Below are 23,063 nucleotides of genomic sequence, written 5' to 3'. Positions count from 1 at the left end.
ACAACTATTCAATTCCAGGAAATTTTAACTGTCCACCAATCACACTGGCAGTGAGCAAAAGATATCTGACACGAGTTGGGGAACAGAAAAAAAGCTATGCTACAATGATATAATAGAAATAAGTGGGAAAATCAAAGGCCTACAGTAGCATCATTGTCTCTAATTTGACTAATGGATCTCTCTAAAGAAACTTTATATTCTACTTATCTATCTGTCTGTCTGTCTCCAGCACCTATGTATGTATGTGTGCGTGTGTGCACGTACATGCAGTTCCTCTACATGTGGAGGCCAGGAGTCAGGCTGTCATTCCTTAGAAGGCTGTCCATCTTATGTGTTTGAGATAGAGTATTTCACTAGTCTGGAGTTTGCCAAGCGAGCTATGCTTGCTAGCCAGTGAGCTCTAGAGAGTCTCCCACCTCCACCTCCTAAGGACTGTGATTACAAATACTCATTATGACATGCAACTTCTATGTTGGCTCTGGGAATCAAACCCAGATCTTCTGCCTGCGTAGCAAGCACTTTACTGATTAAGGCATCTCCCTCATGCTCTGCCACCATCTTTGATGACCAAGCTGATCTCGACAGAAGCTATGGGAAATTCAAAAGGCTGCCAGTCTGTCAGGTAAGGTGCTCTGAATCCAAAACCATGGCCGGCCTCCGCTTCTTCAGACCCAGTATTCCTACAAGGAAAACAGAACTGAACCCTTGTGCAAATTATCTTAAAGAAACTCCAGATGAGATTTACCATTCATCAATGTGTGTGATAGAGTCCAGGATCCACTCGCTTGGGACGGGAGAGGAGGGCGGGGCACTGGTATTTCCTGAGTGTAGTGATGAGGTGGGCAGGCCTGCTTTTCCTCCCGTCCAGATCCCACATGGCTAGCTTTACACCCGAAATAACGACACACAAATTGTATCCTTTTAAACACTGCCTAGCCCATTATATCTATCCTCTTCTTGGCTAACTCTCACATCTCGACTAACCCATTTCTAATAATCTGTGTAGCACCATGAGGCAGTAGCTTACCGGGAAGGATTCTAGCCTACGTCCATCTTGGGCCTGAGCTTCATCGCATCTGGCCCAGAGAGGAGAGGCATGGCGACTGTCTCACTTCCCTCTTCCTCCCAGCATTCTGTTCTGTCTACTCCACCTACCTAATTTTCTGACCTATCAGGGCCAAGGCAGTTTCTTTATTAAACAATGAAAGTAGAAGGCCCACCTACATCACCTGAGAGCTGCTACAGAAAGACAGAATAACACCATGGACAACAGTGGTGGTTCTGAGCTGTCGGCCAGGTTCAAATCTCACCTCTGCCATTCACACCATAGGATATGTATGCAACGCATTCATAGGAGCAAAGCCTTCAGATGATGCTCACTGTAAATGAGCTGTGGTCCTTGTTTCTGGGCCCTTACTAATAGGATATGTGGTCAATCCTGCCTCAGGTATAGCCTGTGCTTTCCCAGACATCTAGAGTCTAGATTCTTCTGATTTCCAGATTCTCACTTTCCTTCCTGATGTTGCTTCTTCTCTCCTAACCTCTCACTTTTCCCTCAATGTACTGGAATAGATTCCTTCCATATCCCCATCTAACGATGCTCTTTCAGCGTGACAGACACAACCACATCTAGCTTTATTTATGTGTGTTCTGGGGTTCAGAACTCAGGTCCTTATACTTGCACAGAGAGCACGTCACCTTCTGAGACACATTCCCAGTTTCCCAAATCCAACCTCCTATGTGCAACTTCCACAAAGATAGAGCATGTTATAGACTGCATGCCATCAGCACCCAGATGACAAATGATGCTATCAAGAATAAAGGACATGATCAGCTTCACTTCACAAGGAGATGTGCAAGCTAAATAATCTCCATAGAAAGCTATCCTCAGTGTAGTCCTGGATGAGCAACATCAGTCCCACCCGGGCACTTGTTAGAAATGCAATCTGAAGCGCGACAGCGGGGCCTGGCAGATTTTTCAACTGCTGTCCAGCTAACCCTAATGGATGCTCACTTTCCTCCAGATGTGCTCATTAACTGACAGGTGCTTACTCCCATGCAATGGCCCTGGTCCACATGCATGAGCAGTGGGGGAGATAGGATACTTGACACAGCCCCTCTGACATTACAGTTCTGTAATTTTTGTCCTCTTTATCACAAGCCAGTGATTTAGTCACACTCTGACTGAAGTCTTAGGTTCAGTGAAATACATTTGGCATCTAGCAATTTTTTTCTTGAAAATATGTTATTAATTATTGTAAATAGTAATTTAGAAAATAAGTTCTGTTTTTTATGTTCTAAGAGGTCCAGTCATTTTAAATTATTGGATTATTAATCATGGTACAGTGAGGCCAATTTTATTATCTAATATTGGTTAAGTATGTGCTGTGACTGTCCCAGAAGACAGCATGTATGTCCTATTAGCCAAATTCCTGCTCGTGATCACATTACAATAAAAAACATACTAATAACAACCCAGCATATAAATGTTATTTCGAATATAAAGTTTTGCTGTAAAATTAAAGTTCGTTTTAAATTGAACTATCAAAACCATGTTGAAAAATGATATGTATAGGATTCTATGAATCATAAAAGGTACCATAAGACTAGGAAAAGAAACTTCAAAATACATATTTAAAAAAATCATGGAGGTTCCTAGTTCTAAATAAAAGGATCAGAGCTTGCCTAGCATGTACAAAGCCCTGTTTCTTACTCTCTTTCCTATATTATCATACATGATCATGTATTCCAGTGTCGCCAGCACTGAGGAGATGGGGGCAGCCGGGGCAGCAAAACAGGACCTCCTTAGCTACATAGCAGGTAGCTACATGAGACCCTGTCTCCAAAAGTTACACATGAAATAAACACACACTACCTCACTTCACTTATTATAATAAAATTTTAGCAGGATACATCTAGTACTATTTAAGATTCTGAAAGCAAACACTAGAGGTGTATTGGTGGACTGGGAAGGGTCAGGACTCAAACTGACACTTGAGGTGAGTCACGTAGGGATGGTTAACATCTGACTCTAGCAACAGCCAGAAAACAGGACAGTCTGACAGCTTTAAAGGATGGAAACAATAGATGAGCTTCTGATTTCCAATTAACCCAAAAGGAGGGAGTAAAAGAAGGATCAAAAGAACTGCAAAGGAGAGGAGACACCTAGAAAACCAATAAAACAAAGTAAAATGGAAGACCTAAATATGTACACACCAATAACTACATTCAAGCAAGTCATGTAAACACCACAGCAAAAAAGAGAGGTTGGGCAGACCCTGTAGAAAGCATGAGGCCACTGGGACAGCTATAAATAGAATAGTAAAGAAAATAAAATAGACAGGAAAATACACACTGCTCAAACATTAACTAAAAAAAAAGCTTGACAAAACATACCTTTTTGGAAGGAAGAAAGCACTAAAGTTCACCAGCTGTGACAGAATTACTTTTTTTTTTTTTTTTTTTTTTTTTTTTTTTTTTTTTTTTAGCCGTCTTGCACTTTATTGCCCTTCCATTAGGCCTTGACCGCATACTTGCGTAGCGGGTACAGCCTCTCCTTCCGCTGCTGCTTCTTTGTCTTCAGCTTCTCCTCGTGCTTGCTGAGCCGACGGCGCATGGCTCTAGTTTTCTTGGGTCGCAGGTCCAGAGGCTTGTACTTCTTGCCCTTGTAGAATTTCCTGAGGTTTTCCTTCTGAGTCTGGTTAATGACGGTGAGAACACGGGCAATGGATTTGCGGACAACTCGTATCTTGGAGAGCTTGGACGCGGCGCCGCCTGTCACCTTGGCGACGCGAAGCTGGGATAGCTCCACCTTCAAATCGTCCAGTTGTTTTAGCAGCTCCTCCTTCTTCTTGCCGCGCAGGTCCCGAGCCTTAATCTTGGCCATGGCTGCGTTGCTCACCGCTGAGGCCGCCTGGTCCCCAGAATTACTTTTTGTATTCCAGTAGTGGAATACAGCAGTATTTATAAAAGTATATTTATCAATAGATTTTTCTATTTAAAAAGTAAATTGCATTCATGTTAATTTGAATCCAAAGAATTTGGATTTTCTTCTTATACTTTCTGCATATCATGTATTATTTAATCTACAGCATAAGTTTTCTTCCTTTGTGGTTCTAGGGACTGAATCTAAGATCTTACGACAGGTAAACACTCTACCAACAAATTGTATTCCTACTCTCATTCCAAAGCATAAGCTTTCTAAATAAAACTTTTCATAATCGCATGATGATCAAGTCTACAAAATGGAATATCAAAGTACTGTTTTTTTTTAATTTAAAATCTAATGTAAGTATCTTAGTGTTCTATTGCTATGAAGAGACACCATGGCCATGACAAATCTTATAAAGGAAAGCATTTAAATGGAGCTCGCTTATAGCTTCAGAAGTTTAGTCCGGTGTCATCATGGCAGCATGCAAGCACACGGTGCTGGAGGAATAGCTAAGACTTCTGCATCTGGGTTCACAGACAGCAGGAAGAGAAAGACACTGAAACTGGCTTGGGATTTTGAAATCCAAAAAAGCCACTCCCACTGGCACACTTCCTCCAACAGGTCACACCTACTACAACAAAGCCACATCCCTGATCCTTCTCAAGCAGTGCCACTCCCTGATGACCAAGCATTTGAATGTATGAGCCAATGGGGCCATTCACCACAATAAGTCTATCTATCATAGGGAAACTATTCAGCTACTTTGAAGAGATCACAAAGGTTTATGTAAATTACAGGATGGCTTTGCCCAAGACCAAAGAGACTAAAAGACAATAGTCCTATGCTCTATGAATTAACTTCTTTCATACCTGGGGATTCCTGATAGCCTCGGTGTCCCTGGCTTACATTGTTAGTCTGTCCCATAAGCTCAGTGGTATAGCTACTGCCGTCCTGTCATGGTCAGTCCTGGTCACAGTGTAATAGCCATCCGTTTTGGGCATAAAGAACTGCAGGGGGATGAGATCGGAAGAAAGGAAAAGGCGCCTGAAAACTGGAAGGATGCCTTTAAAGACTTTAAGGTCCATGAACAATTCCCACCCTCCATCCCGCTGAGCACTTCTTTATTCAAAGGCTGCTGGGCAATTCAGCCTTCCCAGAACTACATGCATTGTTATTCTCAACAGCATACAGGTTTTTTCAAGTTAGAAGAAGCAAGGAAAGAATATGTGTTGTGTAGACAAATAGCATTCTGGTTGTTTTGACAACTAGCCACAAATTTTGGTGTTGGCTTTTGAGAGAATTTTATTGTAGAAAAGCAATTCCAGTCAGTGAAATTCAACATGAAAACGAAAATGGAGAACAATAATCAGATTCGCGTGTTTGTAGAACCGGAGCTGTATCTGTAATGCCCTGCGTGCTAGTATATGACAGTTATTACAAACACAGTTGTTTCAATATATACTGACAGGCACTCTGTGTCTCAAAACTATAGAACCCATCTTGTGATTCTGTTCCAAGATTAATGTGTTGAGCTGAGTCCAACTGGAATCAATGCAGACGCCTCTGCTTCTTCTTGGAGCAGTAAAGGGAAACAGAAAGACACGTGTTTTCAGGCTGTGACTCACTTCTTGTGAGGATTTTGTTTGCTGACCCTCTTCTAGAAACTTGGATGGTGAGAATAAGTAAGAAAAGGTCATTTCATAGCTTCACGCAGTCCAGATGGTGACTCGTCTCAGAGTCTGGCTCCTTCTGGTAAGAGCCAGAAAAAGAGCTCTCACTACCTACTTCTTTTACCACGCTGTTTCTGGCCAACATAAAAGAAGTTCTGTTTGGGGGACAAAATGTTTGCTCTCAATGCAAGAGTGTCCATGCAAACATGGGAGAGCAGCAGGGGGCTGAAGTTGGAGGGAAGAAAGCAGTAAGGCTCAGCAGCTGTTAAAATCCACGCATTGTTCATCATATCCTACTGATGATGGTGGAGCACTGTGGCACTAGGGCAAAAGGGCTCTTGGTGAAAGGATCAGCTACTCATAAATGCTGCAGTGAGAAAAAGGCCATGGAAGAGGAAGAGTAGGGGGTCCGATTGGCAGAGTCTACAGCACTAAGAGATGCATAAGAAGGCTTGCAAGGATATAGGAGATGATATTTGGTATAGATAAATACAAAGATATGTATTTATAAATACATATATTATGTACATAGCATATATATACATTATATATATACTTTATAACATAGTATACACACACACACACACACACATATATATATGTATATATATACACTTTGTGTTAACAATTTCTAATTTTATCAACTGAATTATAAGTAAAGGTGGCTTCTAGGAGACCTCCCCTGATCACTGTACAGACAAGGAGCTACATATGTGGTAACTAAAGCTGCAGCTCCATCTTAGTGGCTGGGACAGAATTAACTCTGCCCTGGAGACAGTCAGAGAGTGATGGGGTCAAGGGTTCAACTGCTCCTAACTTGGTGGTTGTCTCACGAACAGTGCATTGTCATAGGCCTAGGTGGGCTGCCATTGGATTGTCTCATGATTGTTCATAGAACTAATCAATCTCAAACCTCATCCTTCCTCCAGTTTCTGTCACTGTCATTTAGAAATGCTGAAGAGAGAAAAATCAACAGATACTTTTCATTTATTGGAAACACCTAGAAAATTCTGGGATGTTTAACTGTCTCTTAGTTTTTCACTTTTCCGTACTGATTCTTAATAAACCCCGTCTCCATTTTACATGTGCCCACAAAAGTCCATGCCATTAATCTTTTCAGCATTTGACAATGAACTTGGGGCTTCTGTCCTAAGTTGATCTTTGACGGTGGCTATTATCTGTTATTTTAGGGTTTTGGATCATGTAGAACTGGGCCATGAAGGGGTTCATCACTCTGAAGAACTCTGTATCGTTCCTGGGGACACTTTTCTGTATATTCCAGAATTCTCTATGCCTGTATTACTTAAGATAAAAGTTATAGAGGCTTATTCAGGAATCAGACGCAGAAGTTGATCACATGTCTCATGACTGGCAGGGCAAGATATTCTCACATTCTCCAAAATCAATCACAGGATGTATTTCATCTAACAATAAACCCTAGACAAAACCAAACCCTTACTCTCTTCAGTGATGGCGAAGAACACAGGGAGGTAAGGTAAATAGCTAAAGGCTGGTCCCACTTCTTTCTCCAGCCAGCCCCAGTACCAGGGTCTCAGGTTTCTTATCTGTAAAGGGAGAAGAATGCCTTAGACTGGAGTCCTGAAAAACACACGTTTGAGCCTGAACAGGGCTAGATTTGTCCTGAACTCTATCAGGTCAGGTACTTTACCCTGTATCCAGGAAAGTCCTTGGGTCACTATTTAGAAATTGACAGATTCCTATGAAAGGACCTATAGATATTAGCATTCCACAGGGGTATCCTTGGAATTAAAAGCTGGAGGACAGAGATAAGCACCTCCTAGAGTCCGGCTCTTATAAAAGGAAAGTTCAAATTCTGATCTGCATTCTATAGCTCTGTCCTCCAAATTAAGATAGTCCATCCCAGACAGAAGCTTGTTAGGAACCAGGAAGTAAATCAAACGTAGAAGGCTCTGAAGCTCCTGAAAATTACAAGACTAGCAATGCTCTTCCCATAATCAAAGAATCAGTGACAACTGCTGAGAAGAGACTCGCCCACTGGTAGACTGCCTCTAAGCCATGTTGGGACGTACGGTGATAAAGATTTCAGTCCTTACCCATGTGAGAGTGGGTATTTTGATGGTGCAACTGTCTTTGAGCTTCCCATACTCCTCTAACCCTGTACCCAAGTTCCTGAGAATATCTATTCACCTTGATCCTGTAGGAACCGCCTCATCCAGGCTCCAGTAGGTGACCACTCACCCACACTTCTGTGAATAAACCTCTACCCATAGTCTAGTGAGCAACATTTAACCAACATTCCTGTAGGTGACCCCTTACCTGTGCTCCTGTAAGCAATGCTTCACCCACGCTCCTGTCAATCACCCCAAACAGACTCCCTGCCTGACCAAATGAAACTGTGATGGAACCTTCCCTTGGTCTGTCACCAGCGCCCTGTGCGTGGTTAGTAGACACTTGCTCACACTTCCTATGAAAAGCCATAGTACAGCACTGGGGTATTTCCTTCTTTTCTCCTTGAACCAAGCAAGTTTTCAGAAGAAAAAAGTCCCACAACAGGAACTCACTGACAAGGGATTTATTCAACAAAGCAATTTCCACAGGCTATGCCGGACTTGTTCACATTCGGTTCAATACCCAGTCTCTTCCACATCTATATCTTTTGTCCTACGCAGTGATAATTGATGGTCAGCATCACAGCCCCGAGGTCCAGCAACTCACTGACTCATCAGAGGGAGATGCAATTATGTTCATCGGGCCAGATGGACTATGGCAGCAAAGGGGACTTGGAGATTGAGGAGGGATGAAACTAAAGATTTTCTGGTTAACTCTCAGCATGCCAAATTTGAGAGGGAAAGATTTCATTGTGCATATTATTCTAGATGGTAGGGAAAAAAATTTAACAGCTGAATGTGCATTAAGATATGTAGACATCCAAGGCTTCTGGAGAGATGGTTCACTTGGTAAAATACTTGCCATACAGGCATGAAGACATGAGATTGAGTCTCAGAACCATGGTATTTTTTTTTTTTACAAAAAATTCATTGTGCAGTAACATGCATTTGCAGTATCAGCAGATATTGCAATACTGAGGAGATGAGGATATGGAATAACTGGAGCTCATTGGCCAGATAGTGAGTTCCAAGCCAGTGAAAGATCCCATTTCAAGAAAGCAAAGTGTAATGATAGCATTTATCTGACCTTTAATGGAAAGTTTGTCTTTTGCATTTTGACAATGCTAAAAAAAAAAAAAAAAAAAAAAAATCTGTACCAGTTAGGACTTCTGAGTACTGTGAGGCACTGTGCCTACTTCCAAGACATGTAAGACAAAATTGTGTCCTCAAAACCAGGGACGTAGAGAACCAGTCAGAAAGGCACCACAGCGTTAGGAATCAAGCCCTACAATGTGTGAGATGTGTGAGCACAGGAGGATCTCTGAGGAGAGAGGAATGGCACAGGCAGAGAAGATGGCCAAAGTCTAGGGAGATGCAGGATTTAAACTAGGCCACAGATGAAAAGACCAGGCTCGGGCTGACGAAGCAGAGTGAGCGCACTCTTCTAGAGTGAAGAGTACCTTCAAGTTCAGAGTGCACAGACCCCTGAGGGGACTATCCAGAGTGTCTGAGGACCAGAGCAGCAGAAGATAGGGGCATGGGCTAGGGCACATAAAATGGATGTCTGTGTTAAAAAGACATTTTTTTTTCTGTTTCTTGAGTAAAGACTGATTTAGGAACAAATGTTTACAGTAACTTACTCCTTACGGCTCATGCCATTTCAGTCCCGCCCCCTTCCAACTCAAATTCGAGATCTATTTCTCCAAACACCTGGCATAAGAACACCTGATATAAGAATGGTAACGGTTAGGAAGACTCAGACAGAAGAGGGCCGGGCACACGGCACAAACAGAATAGCTCCCACCCTCAACATCTGCCAAATTGCCCTGTCCAACATCACACGCCTCTGCTCTAGACCCTTTTGTCTAAGCTGCTCGCAATGCCTCTATGAAATTATAGCCTTTATTATTTGACTATTGCTTGTAGATCTTTCTTAATTAAAATGCTTTTAAAACCACTGGACATAAAATCTAATAGTTACTTTTACAGGTGAGCAGACACAGACAGAATAATAAAGAGAGCGAACACATTTTTCTTCTCAGTGCCTTGTATGGAAGGAAAACGTGGGTATGGGAGGGAGAAACATTTCACGGAGAGCATTTCTGGCAGGTTTAAATAAACAAAAGCTTAGTCAATAGATGCACACAATAATGGAGTACTTGCCCACCAAATAAAACGTGGTAGATAGGATCCTGAGCACATATAGTTCCAGACAAGATCAACACATCACCTTCTTCATTCTGCTGACACCCAGTTAGCACATGTGGGGTACTGAGATCATCTAGTTGGATCTGTATCCCCCCAAGTGCCGCATCTATGAATTCAATCAACAATGGATCAAAAAATATTCAAAAAAGGACTGGATTGAAGGCTCATCAGTAAAGGGCATCTACTGCTCAACTGTGAGGATCAGAAGTTAGATCCCAGCATCCATGCTAGGTGACCCACATATACCAGTAACTAGTTCCAAGAGATATAATGCCTTCTTGGGATCTTAAAAGGTACCCACACACATGTATGCATATACACGCATACAAACACATGCAGAAACATACACACATGAACACCCCCATAAACACACATACATAAAATAAAGGAAATATTTAAAAAATATTCAGTAAAAACTAGGCATAAAAATATAGGGGGGGTAGCTGGAAGAGGGGAAGGGGTTAAGGGGGATGAGAGTGAAACAAGGAAGAGCAATCAAAGTCGAATGTGATAAAACGTGTGTGTGTGTGTGTGTGCGCGCGCGCGTGTGTGTGCTTGTGTGTAAATGAAAATGTCATAATGAAAAACATTGTTGCTTTATTCCTTAGGGTCTATCAACCATGTCTGTTTTATTTTTAACACTGAATCTCTCCTGGATCTGCACCTGGCTAAGTAGGCCAGTATGGATGGCCAGGGAGTCCTAAGAATCCTCCTGTCTCTGACTTCTTAGGGCTGAGATTAAAGGAGAATGTCATAATGTCCAGTGGTTTTTTATGGAGGTTCTGGATAGCAAATTCAGTAAAGAAACACATTGAAAAGCTATCTACACAGCTTGAGTTTCCACTTTCAAAATGGTTGAAGTGCCACCATCTTCTGAAAGGGTTGCCTGATTTGGGGCACTGGGGTGAACGAGCCTGCTAGCCTCTCATGTGAGAACTGTCCCTGGTGACAGGTTATGCAAGTTGAAAGGCTTTATGCTAACAACTCTGGTGGCCCCAGTGGTGCGCTACTTAATTGTGTAATTATAGACAGTTAAGAATGCATGATATGTAGAGGAGAGAAAATAGTTGGTGCTTCGGGAGCCATTACAGATTACAGTTTATGAAAATTTAAAATGGTGTGATATTTATATGGGTATGACTGCATTGAGTCATCCCACAAATACCACAGCCCCTTCTGGGGCCATCTTGCCATTCATCATTCCTCCGGAGAAGCACAGGAGAGCAGAGGGGAATCAGTTGAGCTGTCACAGTAAGTTCTCAGAGCTACCATAGAAGAACAGGGGGCTTCATCAAGGACATTCATAAGGTCAATACATAAAAAAACAACTCTGGTGAGTTCAGATGACCTTATGGCACTACCTGGAGGAGACTGAGATAACCCTGAAGGTGAGGTGACCGCTGGGATGGTGTCTGAAGAAAGAGTAACAGCTTTCGGGTACAAAATGGCCAGGGCAACACCAATAGGGGCAGCAGTGCCCCAAAATGTATGGGTATTTGAAGGTCCACAGTATTATGTGGGGACCAGATTGTCCTCTAGGATGGTCAGGTGACAAGAAAGAGGTAGCAGAGGTGTGGGTATGTTGGAGAAAGAACACACAGGGCTGGAAATGGCCTTGAACATAGCAGTAAAAAGAATGGAGCCATCTAGTACAGCTTTACATTGCAATCTGTTGTCAACACTTACTGTAACCATGACTGTGCACAGAAAAGCAAGTTCATGCTTAGAGTCAGGTCACTTTCCACTCCTGGGTTCGGCATCTATTAAATCTCAATTCTCTTAGATGTAAAACACAGTTAGCATACCATTGGTGGGGTTGATTTCAAGAATAAATGTCTGTCGTAAGTAAATGCTTAGCAGTGAGTTCCCCTGATATATACCCCACTCTTACTTGCAGTGCTGGACACTGAACCTAGGGTCTTATACATGCTAGGCACACCATACTACCAATCATTGTCTATGACAACAGAACCTCTCTGCCAGTCAACAACGCTATTATGTTGACATCATCACCTCATTGGATGAGAAAGCTCTAGAAATCATCCTTTTAAAATTATGGATTTTAAAAAGTAAAACTAAGGAGGGCTGTCAACCTCTTAAATCACCCAGTGCTCAGATCTATTCATCTCCAAGTTTAATTAAAAGTAGGAATGAGCAAAGTGTTACTTTATCTGACACCCAGTCCCTTTCTGTTTTCCCTATGATAGCAAGAGAGCTTTCTAGAACTTTCACAGCTATTTATTTTCATTTGCTCTTGTAAATGAGCTCAGACCTAATGTGTGACTGATTCCTTGGAGGATTCTAAACCTACACTAAGTTACTAGTGAAATTTACAAACACAGAGACAAAGTCATACAAAGATCAAAGGAAACAGTCTTAAAAGATTGCTCTTTCTCTTTCGATCTATCCTCAGGACTGAAGACAGAATTTATTGATAAAGATGGAGAAGCAAGCATCTGATGAATACGTGTTCTCTGCACTCATTCAATTAATAGACTTCACTGTATGCAAACACTGCAAAGTGGATGGAATGTGGTACTTCTTAATGATCTCATCTACATTCCAACAGAATGAAGACTGTGCTGCTTGCATGGTTATTTCTCCCAAACATCTACGCCTCAGAATACGCTGGCTATCTATTTTGACAGAGGTGTCTGATATGCCCATCTCTGCTGTTTATAATTCTGGGAGGTCTTTACAATGAAAAGAACACACAACTGGAGCCAACCTTCTTCCTTTCTATATTAGTAATTCTTAGGGAAACCAATCATTAAAACACGGAACAGCAGCGCACAGAAGTCTGGGGGAGACCGGAGTTCCAATCAACTCATTCCTTCTGTTGACAAATACCTCCTGGATAAGAGCTTTGTTCCAGGGGCTTTGCCCTTTGTGTTTATTAAATGAACAGGTAGAGTCATATCCCTCATGAGGGGGTCATTCTATTGGGGAAGAAACTATTGCATAGAACACATGAGAAAATCTACACACAAACTATAAGTATTGCGAGGGCTTGGCTTCTATTTGGCATGCCACCCTTAGCAAATTCTCTTCACGCCCATCTTGCCATATGAAGTCCTCTTCCATTCAGTTGTTAGTGTGATGATAGCAAGCTTTATTTCTCCAACTCAAATGTTAACTGTGGCTTCTCTGCACTGATGTGACATGCAAGCACTGACTACGTGGTCACTGGCTCACAAATGCAGAGTGCACCAGCATCTGAAAATGGGGTGCACATCCTCAAAGCGGTTTAAAAGATATTCCGATGACATTATGGCCTCCGGCAACTGGTCCACAGCCTCTCACTTCCCAGGCATGATTTTTTTGTTCCTTATATGTGGAATAGAATTGTTCATTCTGCACTAAACCTCTCATGAATTTTCATGTCAAATTCAAGATCTCTGTCTCTAACAAAGGTGTCCCTGTCTGGACACGTTCTCCCAACCTTAATGCGCTTGTGCATGGATACTCGTAAAAGGGCAGAGGTTGATGCTAAGTGTACACCTCATTAACTTTCCACCTTAGTTTTGAGATAGGGGCTCTCACTTGCCTGCAGCTGGTACACACATGGACCACCATGCCTAGCTTTCAACATGGGTTTTAGACATCTAAACTCAGGTGCTCCTGCTTGTACAGCAAGGCCTTTGCCACAGAAACCCACTCCCAGTCTCTCCCTACATTTCTGTAGTACTTCCATAATGTACTTCCTTCTCCAGGCAGCTAGTGAGAAAATACAGCCTTCTATCTTTCTAGTCTTGTAAGTACTCTCTAGAACCTTTTTTTTTTTTTTTTTTTTTTTTTTGGTTTTTCGAGACAGGGTTTCTCTGTAGCTTTGGTGCCCGTCCCGGAACTAGCTCTTGTAGACCAGGCTGGCCTCAAACTCCCAGAGATCCACCTGCCTCTGCCTCCCGAGTGCTGACATATTATTTCTGTATGGAATATTTCATGTTATTCAATTATTATGGAAGTTCCCTTTCCCACAGATAATATAATCTACCTACAGCATCACACATACATACACACACACACACACACACCATAGTCCATATGGTAGACTAATGTGGTGCAAACAAGAAACACATAAAAGTAATTTGTAATAAAACAATACATTCTGAGAAGACTTACATGTTCTAGAATAGTGTGTACTAGGCTCTTCTAGAATAGGAAATGAATTAAGCAAAAACTAGAACTTATAATAATAGTACCGTTTGTGTGTATATGTACATGTAAATGCATATTAGTGTGTATACACGTTCTGCCACTATAATTATAATGAATAATTTCATATCTAAAAACAAACAAGATGGCTTGGAAGTAGCCCAGTAGCAGAGCACTTGCTTCAAAAAAGTTAAATTCTGGGTTTGGCTCTTGCATAAGAAAACATAAAAGAGGGACAATTAGTACTACTCAGCAGTAAAAAACAATGACTTCTCGAATTTTGTGTGCAAATGGATGGAAATAGAAAACACTATCCTGAGTGAGGTATCCCAGACCCAAAAAGAGGAACATGGGATGTACTCACTCATAATCGGTTTCTAGCCATAAATAAAAGACATTAAGCATATAATGTGTGATCCTATAGAAGTTAAATAAGAAAGTGAACCCAAAGAAAATCATATAGTCATCCGCATGGAGAGGGGGAAGTAGACAAGATTGCAGGGCAAAAACTGGGAACTTGCGGGTGAGGTGGCATGGGGCAAAGGGGAAATGGGATGAGAAATATGAGAAGGGGAGGATGGGAGGAGCTTGGGGGATTGGGATGGTTGGGATATAGGAAGGATGGATACGGGAGCAGCGAAGTATATATCCTATCTAAGGGAGCCATCTTAGGGTTGGCAAGAGACTTGACTCTAGAGGGGTTCGCAGGTGTCCAGGAATATGTCCCCAGCTGGTACCTTGGGCAACTAAGGAGAGGGAACCTGAAATGACCCTATCCTATACTGATGAATATCTTGCATATCACCTTAGAACCTTCATCTGGCGATGGATCGAGGGAGAGACAGATTCTCAATTTGGAGCAACGGTCTGAGCTCTTAAGGTCCAAATGAGGAGCAGAAGGAGGGAGAACAAGAGCAAAAAATCAGGACCACGAGGGATGCACCCACCCACTGTGACAGTGGAACTGATTTATTAGGAGCCCACCAAGGCCAGCTGGTCTGGGACTGAATAAGCATGGGTTGATTCCGGACTCTCTGAGCATGGCGGTCAATGAAGACTGATGAGAAGCCAAGGACAATGGCACTAGGTTTCAATCCTAATACATGTACTGGCTTTGTGGGAGCTTAGCCTGTTTAGAAGCTCACCTTCCTGGACGTAGATAGAAGACCTTCGTCTTCCCGCAGGGCAGAGAATTTGGACTGCTCTTCAGTATCGAGAGGGAGGGGGAATGGTGTGGGGGGAGGAGAAGAAGAGTGGGGATAGGGGGAGGGGACTGGGGGGAGGGGCAATATTTGGGAGGAGGGGAGGGAAATGGGAAACGGGGAGCAGGTGGAAATTTTAATTAAAAAAGAATAAAAAATAAATAAAAGAAAAAAAAAGAGGGACAATTAAAAAACTTGATGCTCCACGTGCAAAGCAGGAGCACACACATGCAGAAGACAAGAGCACACACAGACACGCAAGTCAACAGAAAATGCTCAAGGAACTACTTGACTTTGTTGCTGATGTACCCTCATCAATGATAGAGTAGGAATAAACAGGAAGAGAGGAATATAAAAAGCAGAGAGAGGTGTCAGCTAAGATACAAAGCAGTATTTGGCTAAATAATGAAATACCAGCCTTATTACTATATACTAAATAGAGGAAATCATAAAATATGGCAGAGAGAACATGCAGGAAAGTTACAGATTGTCAAAGCAGAGATATGAACAACCATGATGCTTTCATAAGTGAGCAGAACCCTGCACACACCTGCAGAATATCCTGAGTGTGGCAGACAATTGTGCAGTGAACAATAGAGAGAAGTGATCTCTTATCTTCCTCCGCCAGCACCCACCGAGGTTTTCAGAGTGGCTTTATAGCTCAAAAGGCTTCAGAGAACACTGTCTTCAGTGGGAAATAAAGATGAATGGGACCAGGGAGAATAATTTAAGATACCAAAACCTGGCTGCATGGTAACCTCGCAGGATACAATCACACAAAGATGGAAAGGCAAGAAAATCAAGGTAAATAATTTTCAGTAAGTAATTCATGCACCATGAAGTTTTATCATGTGGCTAACAAAATTCCTTGCCCACACACGTGTGTATGTATGCACATGTATACCACAGTAAAAATGAGAAGTGATATTTTTAAAAGAATTTTTGCTAATAGTCAATTAGGCTCATTGAGTGTCATTTGTCTCTATTAATTTAATAGTGCTTTATTCTAAAAGGGTCAGTCTGGAGCTGGAGAGATGGCTCAGCAGTTAAGAGTACATGCTGCTCTCACAGAGGACCTGAATTTACTCTCCAGCACCCACATTAAGCATCTCATAACTGCCTGAAACTTCAGCTCCAGGGAACCTGATATCCTCTCCTGGCCTCTGTAGGAACTGCACTTGTGTGTGCAAACACATATAGACTACAAATCCTTTTTAAAAATGAGAAGAAAATAAATCTCCACATGTGTCAAATCAGCAGTCTCTATTACAGGGTCACATGTGATCACTGCAAGAGTATAAAAATGGCTTAAAACAGGCTTATTATTAACATAAAAATGTGGTCTACAGTTTATTGAAACTTTATGATTAAAAAAAAAAAACCAAAACACCCTCAGTTTATGAAGCACCTGCAAGGTTTCCCATGCTATGGAAAAACTGCCTGAGCTGTACTGGAGTAAGATTCCTTTACAGGAGCCAAGGTGGTTCATTTCTACTCTACAGAAAATCCATCTCACTATAAAAGCAAACGTTCACTCATGTGCTTCTACCCTATGGGATTTTCCCAAGAAAATTCAAGATCCCTCAAAGCAAAGACTGTGGCCTACCTCTCACTTTGCACACAGATATTTGCACATCTGTGTGAGTGGCTGCTGAAAACAGGGTGTCAGGTCCTCAGGAATAGGAGTGATAGGAAATTGTGACCTCACTTGGGTGCTAGGAAGTGAACTTGTGTCTAGTCGACTGAAACAGCAGTATGTGCTCTCAGCTACTGAGCCATTTGTCCAGCCCCTGAAAGCGTGTGTGTGTGTGTGTGTGTGTGTGTGTGTGTGTGTGTATCTACTGGTTTAATAAATATATTATGAGACAATATTTAGGTATAACTAGCTATGAATAGTTTGGTTAAAGCAAAGGGTCTTTTTTCCAACTTACTTTCCAGCAATCATAAATTATTCCTCAGATGCACATGTTTTAATGCACATATTCTCCAATATTTTCAAGGTCTCATTGTCCCAACCTCTGATTCCATACTTTACTGTGTGAACTGAGGGTTCATGGTCTGCTAGGGATTCACATTGTTGTCCATTGCCTAACCAGAATGGACAAATATGAACTCCTAGAAAATACGATCTTGGCACATATGGTCAAAGTAAGATAGAGTTGCACTGCATGGGGTGGAAATGAAACTGTGCAATTGCCTTCTTGATAACAGGAAGATTCTGACATGGATGCAAGAACACACGTAGAGACGCCGACTAAGAGGAGATAACCAAATAACTGGGTGATGCGGCCTTAACCCAACAGCTGCTGCTAAAACCCCAAGCAAAGAAGCAAAGAATCATTTTTCCCAAGAGTTTTGCAGAGGCACATGGCCACACAGATACAATACCTTGCTTGAAGACTGTAGCCTTCAGGACTGAGCAGGGATACGCTGCTACTGTTCTAACGCACTTGGTATGTGGGGCTCTGCTCACAAGAGCCCCAGGGAAATTAACATAGCAGGGATTTACTGCATGTTTAATGGTTGTGCACTTGTTTTTTAAGAGTCATCTCACTCGGTCCTGGGGAGAAGGCACAGTGAGTAGTGCCTGATATACAGATGGGAGGACCTGAGTTCCATCTTCATAGCCCACATGAAAGCTGAGCTCAATACTACCTGTCCATAACCCCATAGCCCACATGGACGGAGGCAGTCAGATGGATACTGGGAGATTGCTGAGAAGTAAGTCTAGATGCACTGGGGAGCACAGCTCCAGGTCCAGTGAAAGACCATCTCAAAAATTAAGGTGAAATAGAGTAAGACATTAGTCTAATGTCAACATTTGGTCTCTATGTGTTCACTCAGAGGCAGGCACGTACACACGAATGCACACACACACATGTGCACGCACATGCACAAAGAGATTTAAAAAACACTTGGCTCACTAGAATTTATCTTCACAAACGCCATTTATATCAACTCATTTTAGCCACTGGACCATTCCACTGAAAACTCCACAAGGCCGGGGACTAGGCTCAGTGGCGGAGCACCTGTCCAGGTGGCACACTCAGTCAGCAGAATTTACAGAAGGCTGTGAATGGTGATAACCAAGCCAGATGGTACTGAGCAGAAGCTTATTGTGTTTCTGTTTAGCAGTTCTAGCTAGCTCTAATAATTTTTCCTTGGTTATTTTACTGAAGAATTCAATCTGTGTATTAGTTTCCTCATCTGGAAAATGGAAAAACATAATAACAGCCCCTGCCTCATAGAGCTGTAAGGAAGAAATTACATGCTGCATGTAAAATGCTTATTTAGTACAGTACGCAAAGCGTGGCGAGCATTCAGCAAACACGGGCTATTACTATCGGCAAAGGTGCTCTTAGTGGAGGCCACAAACAAATAATTATCTTATTCAATTAGCAAACAGAAGAGAGAGCTGGAGATGGTGCAGCGGTTAAGACTGTACGGCCCTTACAGACCCAAGTTCAAGTCACCGCTCAGGGCAGGTAGCTCACAACCTGGTATTCCAAATCAGAGGACCTGATGCCCTCTTCTGATATCTTTACATGCACACATGCATACACACACCACACACACACGATACCACATCAATCAAAGTAAAATCTGCAAGTATCAATTGCAAATAAAAATTACCTTTCCCCAGGTGAGTCTCATTGGGTAGATTAATCACACTTGAGGGTAGGCCTGATGTCCCTAGGCCCATCAGTAAAATAAACTCAATGGCATTTTGTAGACTTTTTATATTACATTGCGTCATTTTGGTATTTTTGTCTTACTGGTCTTTTGTTTGTATATTATAGTTTACAATTTTGTGTTTCTATGGTGCGTGTATATTTTCATGTTTTTCTTCATATTTTTATTTCTCTGTTCTTTGTTGATTTGTTTACTGCTTGTTTTCCAAAGAGGGAAAGAAGGAAAGGACATGGACTTTGGTGGGTGAGGAGGAGGGGAGAGTCTGGGAACAGCTGAGGAAGGGGAACCTAGATCAGAATATATTATATATTGAAAAACATTTTCAATAAAAAATAAAACCTGTTTAAAAGATGAAAAAAGCAAAAATCCTGTGACGTCTGTGGTAAAGTCCTCAAAATGACACTTTTTTTCAAACAGAAAAGCTAATTTTCTTGCAGATTATTTGAGCATTTGTTCCATGGATTACCTTTAAATGCAAAACCCATTTGATTTTGGAATAGCACTAGCTGAATGCCACAATGATTGCCAGTGCTTCCCTACATTATTACTTATACAAGTTGACACCTCGCAATCATTTCTGAGCGAAACTCCTAGCCAGCAAGGCTTTGCACTAAGAAGACAGTGAAGAAATCTGGAAGGGTTTGTGTGTACGTATCACACGCACACACTTTTATGGGAATGTGCACATGTGTGTGTAGAGGTCAAATTTAATTATCTTCCTTGACTGTTCTCTTGGTGATTTCTTCATTAGAACCCCAGTTTTGCCAAAACTGCTAGATTTGCTGACCAGTGTACTCCAGAGGTTTGCCTTGTGTGGGTCTGTTTGTGTGTGCATACATGTCACATGTGTGTGGAATACATGTATCTGTATGTGCATGCATTTGTGTGTGCTATGTGGGGTGTGTACACACATGTCTATATGTATTCATGGGACCAAAGCAGGATATTTGGTACCCTGGTGCATCACTCTCTACCTTATTTAGGATTGGAACTCAGGTCCTTACGTTTGCACAGCAAGGGTTCTAATCTACTGGGCCATCTCTCAGGGCCACGGCATTTTTATTTTTTATTTTTATGGGTGATGATGATCTGAACTTAGGTCCTCATACATGCTTGTCTGCATGGCAGGCACTTTAGAGACTGATCCATCTCCTCAGACCCTCCCCAGGGTTTAATTAAATATCTTCAGTATGTACTTGACACTTCTCCATGTGCGTGTGTGTGTGTGTACACATGTGCAGAAACTTTCCCCCTACATGAGGCACAGTGTTTCTTTGTTCCTTCCACACAATACAGGAGAGAATATGAGAATTATCTCCACAGAGCTAGCCTGAGAGGGGAGGGGAGTAGCACGGGTGGACGGGATATGCAAAGAGGATAGTTGGGGTATTCACTGACCGTCTGAGACAGAACGAAGGACAGGAGTCTGTGAGTTACACTTCTTAATGAGTTCAGAATCCTTAAAACTATACTAGACTTTAAATGCACAGGCATGGAATAGAAGACACCGAAAGAGAGCAGAGGCTTCTGTCCTGGAGCCCCACCCCATAACAGGTTGCAACCCTCAACTTGGCAGCTTGCAGAGAGGAGCTAAAGGCTCAGGAAAAAGCAGAGAATCGCAAGAATCACCAGGATCTGAGGGCACTCTGGTTGGCTTCAGGAAACTTGGGGGAGGTACAGAGGGTGGCTGTTTGTCCACCAGAGCGGAATTATTTTATCTGTTTGTTTGACTGTATGCTTGTTTATTAAGGCAGGAACTCCTGGATGCCAGGCTAGCTTCAAACTCCCTGGGAAGTGAATGATGGCCTTTAACTAATGGTCCTGCCTGCTTCTACCGCCGAGGTGCTGGGATTATAGGTATGAACTGCCACATCCAGGATACTCAGGCCTGGAGACTGAACCCAGGGTCTTGTGTGCTAAGTAAACACTGCTTAGAGTTATATCCCAAGCCCAGTATTTAAATATCACAAATGACACGTGACCATCACTGATCCTGGAAAATGTTCTGAGGAATTAGATGTGGTAACATTACATTAGTCCTGGGACAGTCACCCAGAAATCAGGTGAGAGAGAAACATTATGCACTGATAGAGCTGGGGTGTCTGGCCTTTCAAATTCTATCCAAAACTTGTTCCTACTTCCTAATGATATTAACGAAGGTACAATGCTTCATCTTTTCCAGAACTGAAACATTCCTGTTAAGGCTAAATACCACTTGGCCTCCAATTCTGGGCTACTCCCCATGAGCAATTACTATTAACTTTGTAGAAGTAACTTTAATACAAACATACAAAAGGCTCATAAACCTTCTGCACATGACATGAAGCCACAAGTGCAAACATCCACACTTGGCCTAATGTCAAAGATCAGAGTCAAAACAGGAAAATATTAAAAATGTCATGTTCAAAAACACCTTTTAGCTCTGTGTATAAAATGTATTTGAAATATGATTGAATTTTGTATTTATTCTTGGCTTTTAGGCTGAAGTGATGGCCCAGGTAGTAAAATTCCTGTCAGGAAAATATGAGGTCCCGGGTTTGATATCTAGCATCCACGTGAGATATCCCGGTGAGCTAGCATGGTCTTGCAGTCCCAGCACTGGGTTAGGTTAAACAGAAGAATTCCCAGAGCCCCGTGGCCAGTCAGCCTAGCCGAACTGGTAATCTCCAGGTTTAGTGAGTGAAACCCTGCCTCAAAAATCAAGGTGGAAAGTGTCAGAGGAAGATACTCAATGTCAACCTCCAGACCCCACACACATGCACACCGGTGACAATTCACTCAGTACACACAGTACACCCGCCCACTCACCCCATCCCATGCCTCACACACATACAGGAGAAATCTTGCATTTTAGCTCCAAGACGTCTCATTAGACACATGCAAATAGTATAAAATCCAAAGTTAAAATTCTGAAATTCACACGACTTCTGAATCTGATGTTTTGGATAAGGGATCCTGAAGCCACGGCAGCAATTCAAGTAGCCCCCTTGCATATTCATGGACATTTGGTATCAGTTTGGGGGCTGTGTGTTTTCATATGCAGTAAGTGGGATCCTGAAATGCCCCCATAAAACTTCTTGCCTAATCCTTGGAACTTTGGAATTGATGAGATATTACAGTCTGATTATGGTATGTGTCAAAGGGAATTTTGCAAATATAATTATGATTACTAATGAGTTGAATGTGAATCAATCACAAGAGAGGATTCCAAGTGGGCCTAATGTAATCACACGCCCTTCAAAAGCAGGGCTTTCTCCAGGTGGGCCAGATGGCAAATCAGAGATATTCAAAGCAGGAGAAATGAATGCAGCAACACTAGCTTTGAAACGAGAAGAGGCTCTGTTCCAGAAGACAGGCAACACTAGAAGCTGAGTGACCCAAGATCAGAGGCGGCATCCCTACAAACGCAGAAGACAATTCTATCGCATTTTCCCTTTAGCGCCATGCATCCAAAGTTGATGTGAACTCACTGTGCAGCCAAAGATGACCCTGAACATCTGACCCTCCTGCCTTCCCCTATGACGGTACTCCAGGATCGCATGCATTGCCACACGCAGTTTGTGCCATTCTGGGAATGAAATCCAAGGATTCCAAAGGCCAGGCCAGCTCTCTAGACACACCTAAGACCCTGTTATAATTTTAATGAGCTTAGAATCAGTCTTCCTGGGACCTTCTAGGTAAGAAGCCTTGTGGCTCAGATGAAACCTTGATTTGAGTTGGTGCCCTAAGCAGAGAACTCTGTGGAGCCCACTCAGACTTCCGACATGTAAGACTGAAATGAATATAAATATATGCTTCAAGTCTCGAAATTCATGATTAATATTTAGCAATAGAAGATGAATCCAGAGATTATGGTCCAATTTGGTTTTATTTAAGAATAAATGTCAGCCAGGTTTCCAGTCAGTATAAAAATACAGTCTGAGCATATGTGAGTCCCGGGATTTGATCTCTGGCACAGCAAACAGATAAATGAGAACAAGTAAGTTTTTGTGATTTTATTTCCATTGCCATGATAAAATGCGCTGATAAAAAGAAACAACTTTGCAGGGCGGTGGTGGCGCACGCCTTTAATCCCAGCACTTGGGAGGCAGAGGCAGGCAGATCTCTGTGAGTT

General features: G+C 42.2%; 2 protein-coding genes across 5 annotated transcripts in view; both read right to left on the bottom strand.

The window, feature by feature from the left end:
- Positions 1–23,063, bottom strand: part of Nckap5 (NCK associated protein 5) — an 843,848-nt gene that overhangs the window by 432,992 nt on the left and 387,793 nt on the right. The window lies entirely within an intron of this gene.
- LOC130874364 (60S ribosomal protein L35-like) lies at positions 3,490–3,914 on the bottom strand. Its single transcript, XM_057769615.1, has one exon. It carries the CDS (start codon positions 3,884–3,886, stop codon positions 3,515–3,517), a length of 372 nt encoding a protein of 123 aa, XP_057625598.1. The 5' UTR covers positions 3,887–3,914; the 3' UTR covers positions 3,490–3,514.

The sequence above is a fragment of the Chionomys nivalis genome, chromosome 5 (assembly GCF_950005125.1).
Source record: "Chionomys nivalis chromosome 5, mChiNiv1.1, whole genome shotgun sequence".
In the NCBI taxonomy this organism is placed as follows: domain Eukaryota; kingdom Metazoa; phylum Chordata; class Mammalia; order Rodentia; family Cricetidae; genus Chionomys; species Chionomys nivalis.
This window is presented reverse-complemented; position numbering and strand designations above follow the sequence as displayed.

Coding starts and splice junctions, on each gene's coding strand:
- LOC130874364 (XM_057769615.1), bottom strand. CDS start 3,886: ATGGCCAAGATTAAGGCTCGGGACCTGCGCGGCAAGAAGAAGGAGGAG.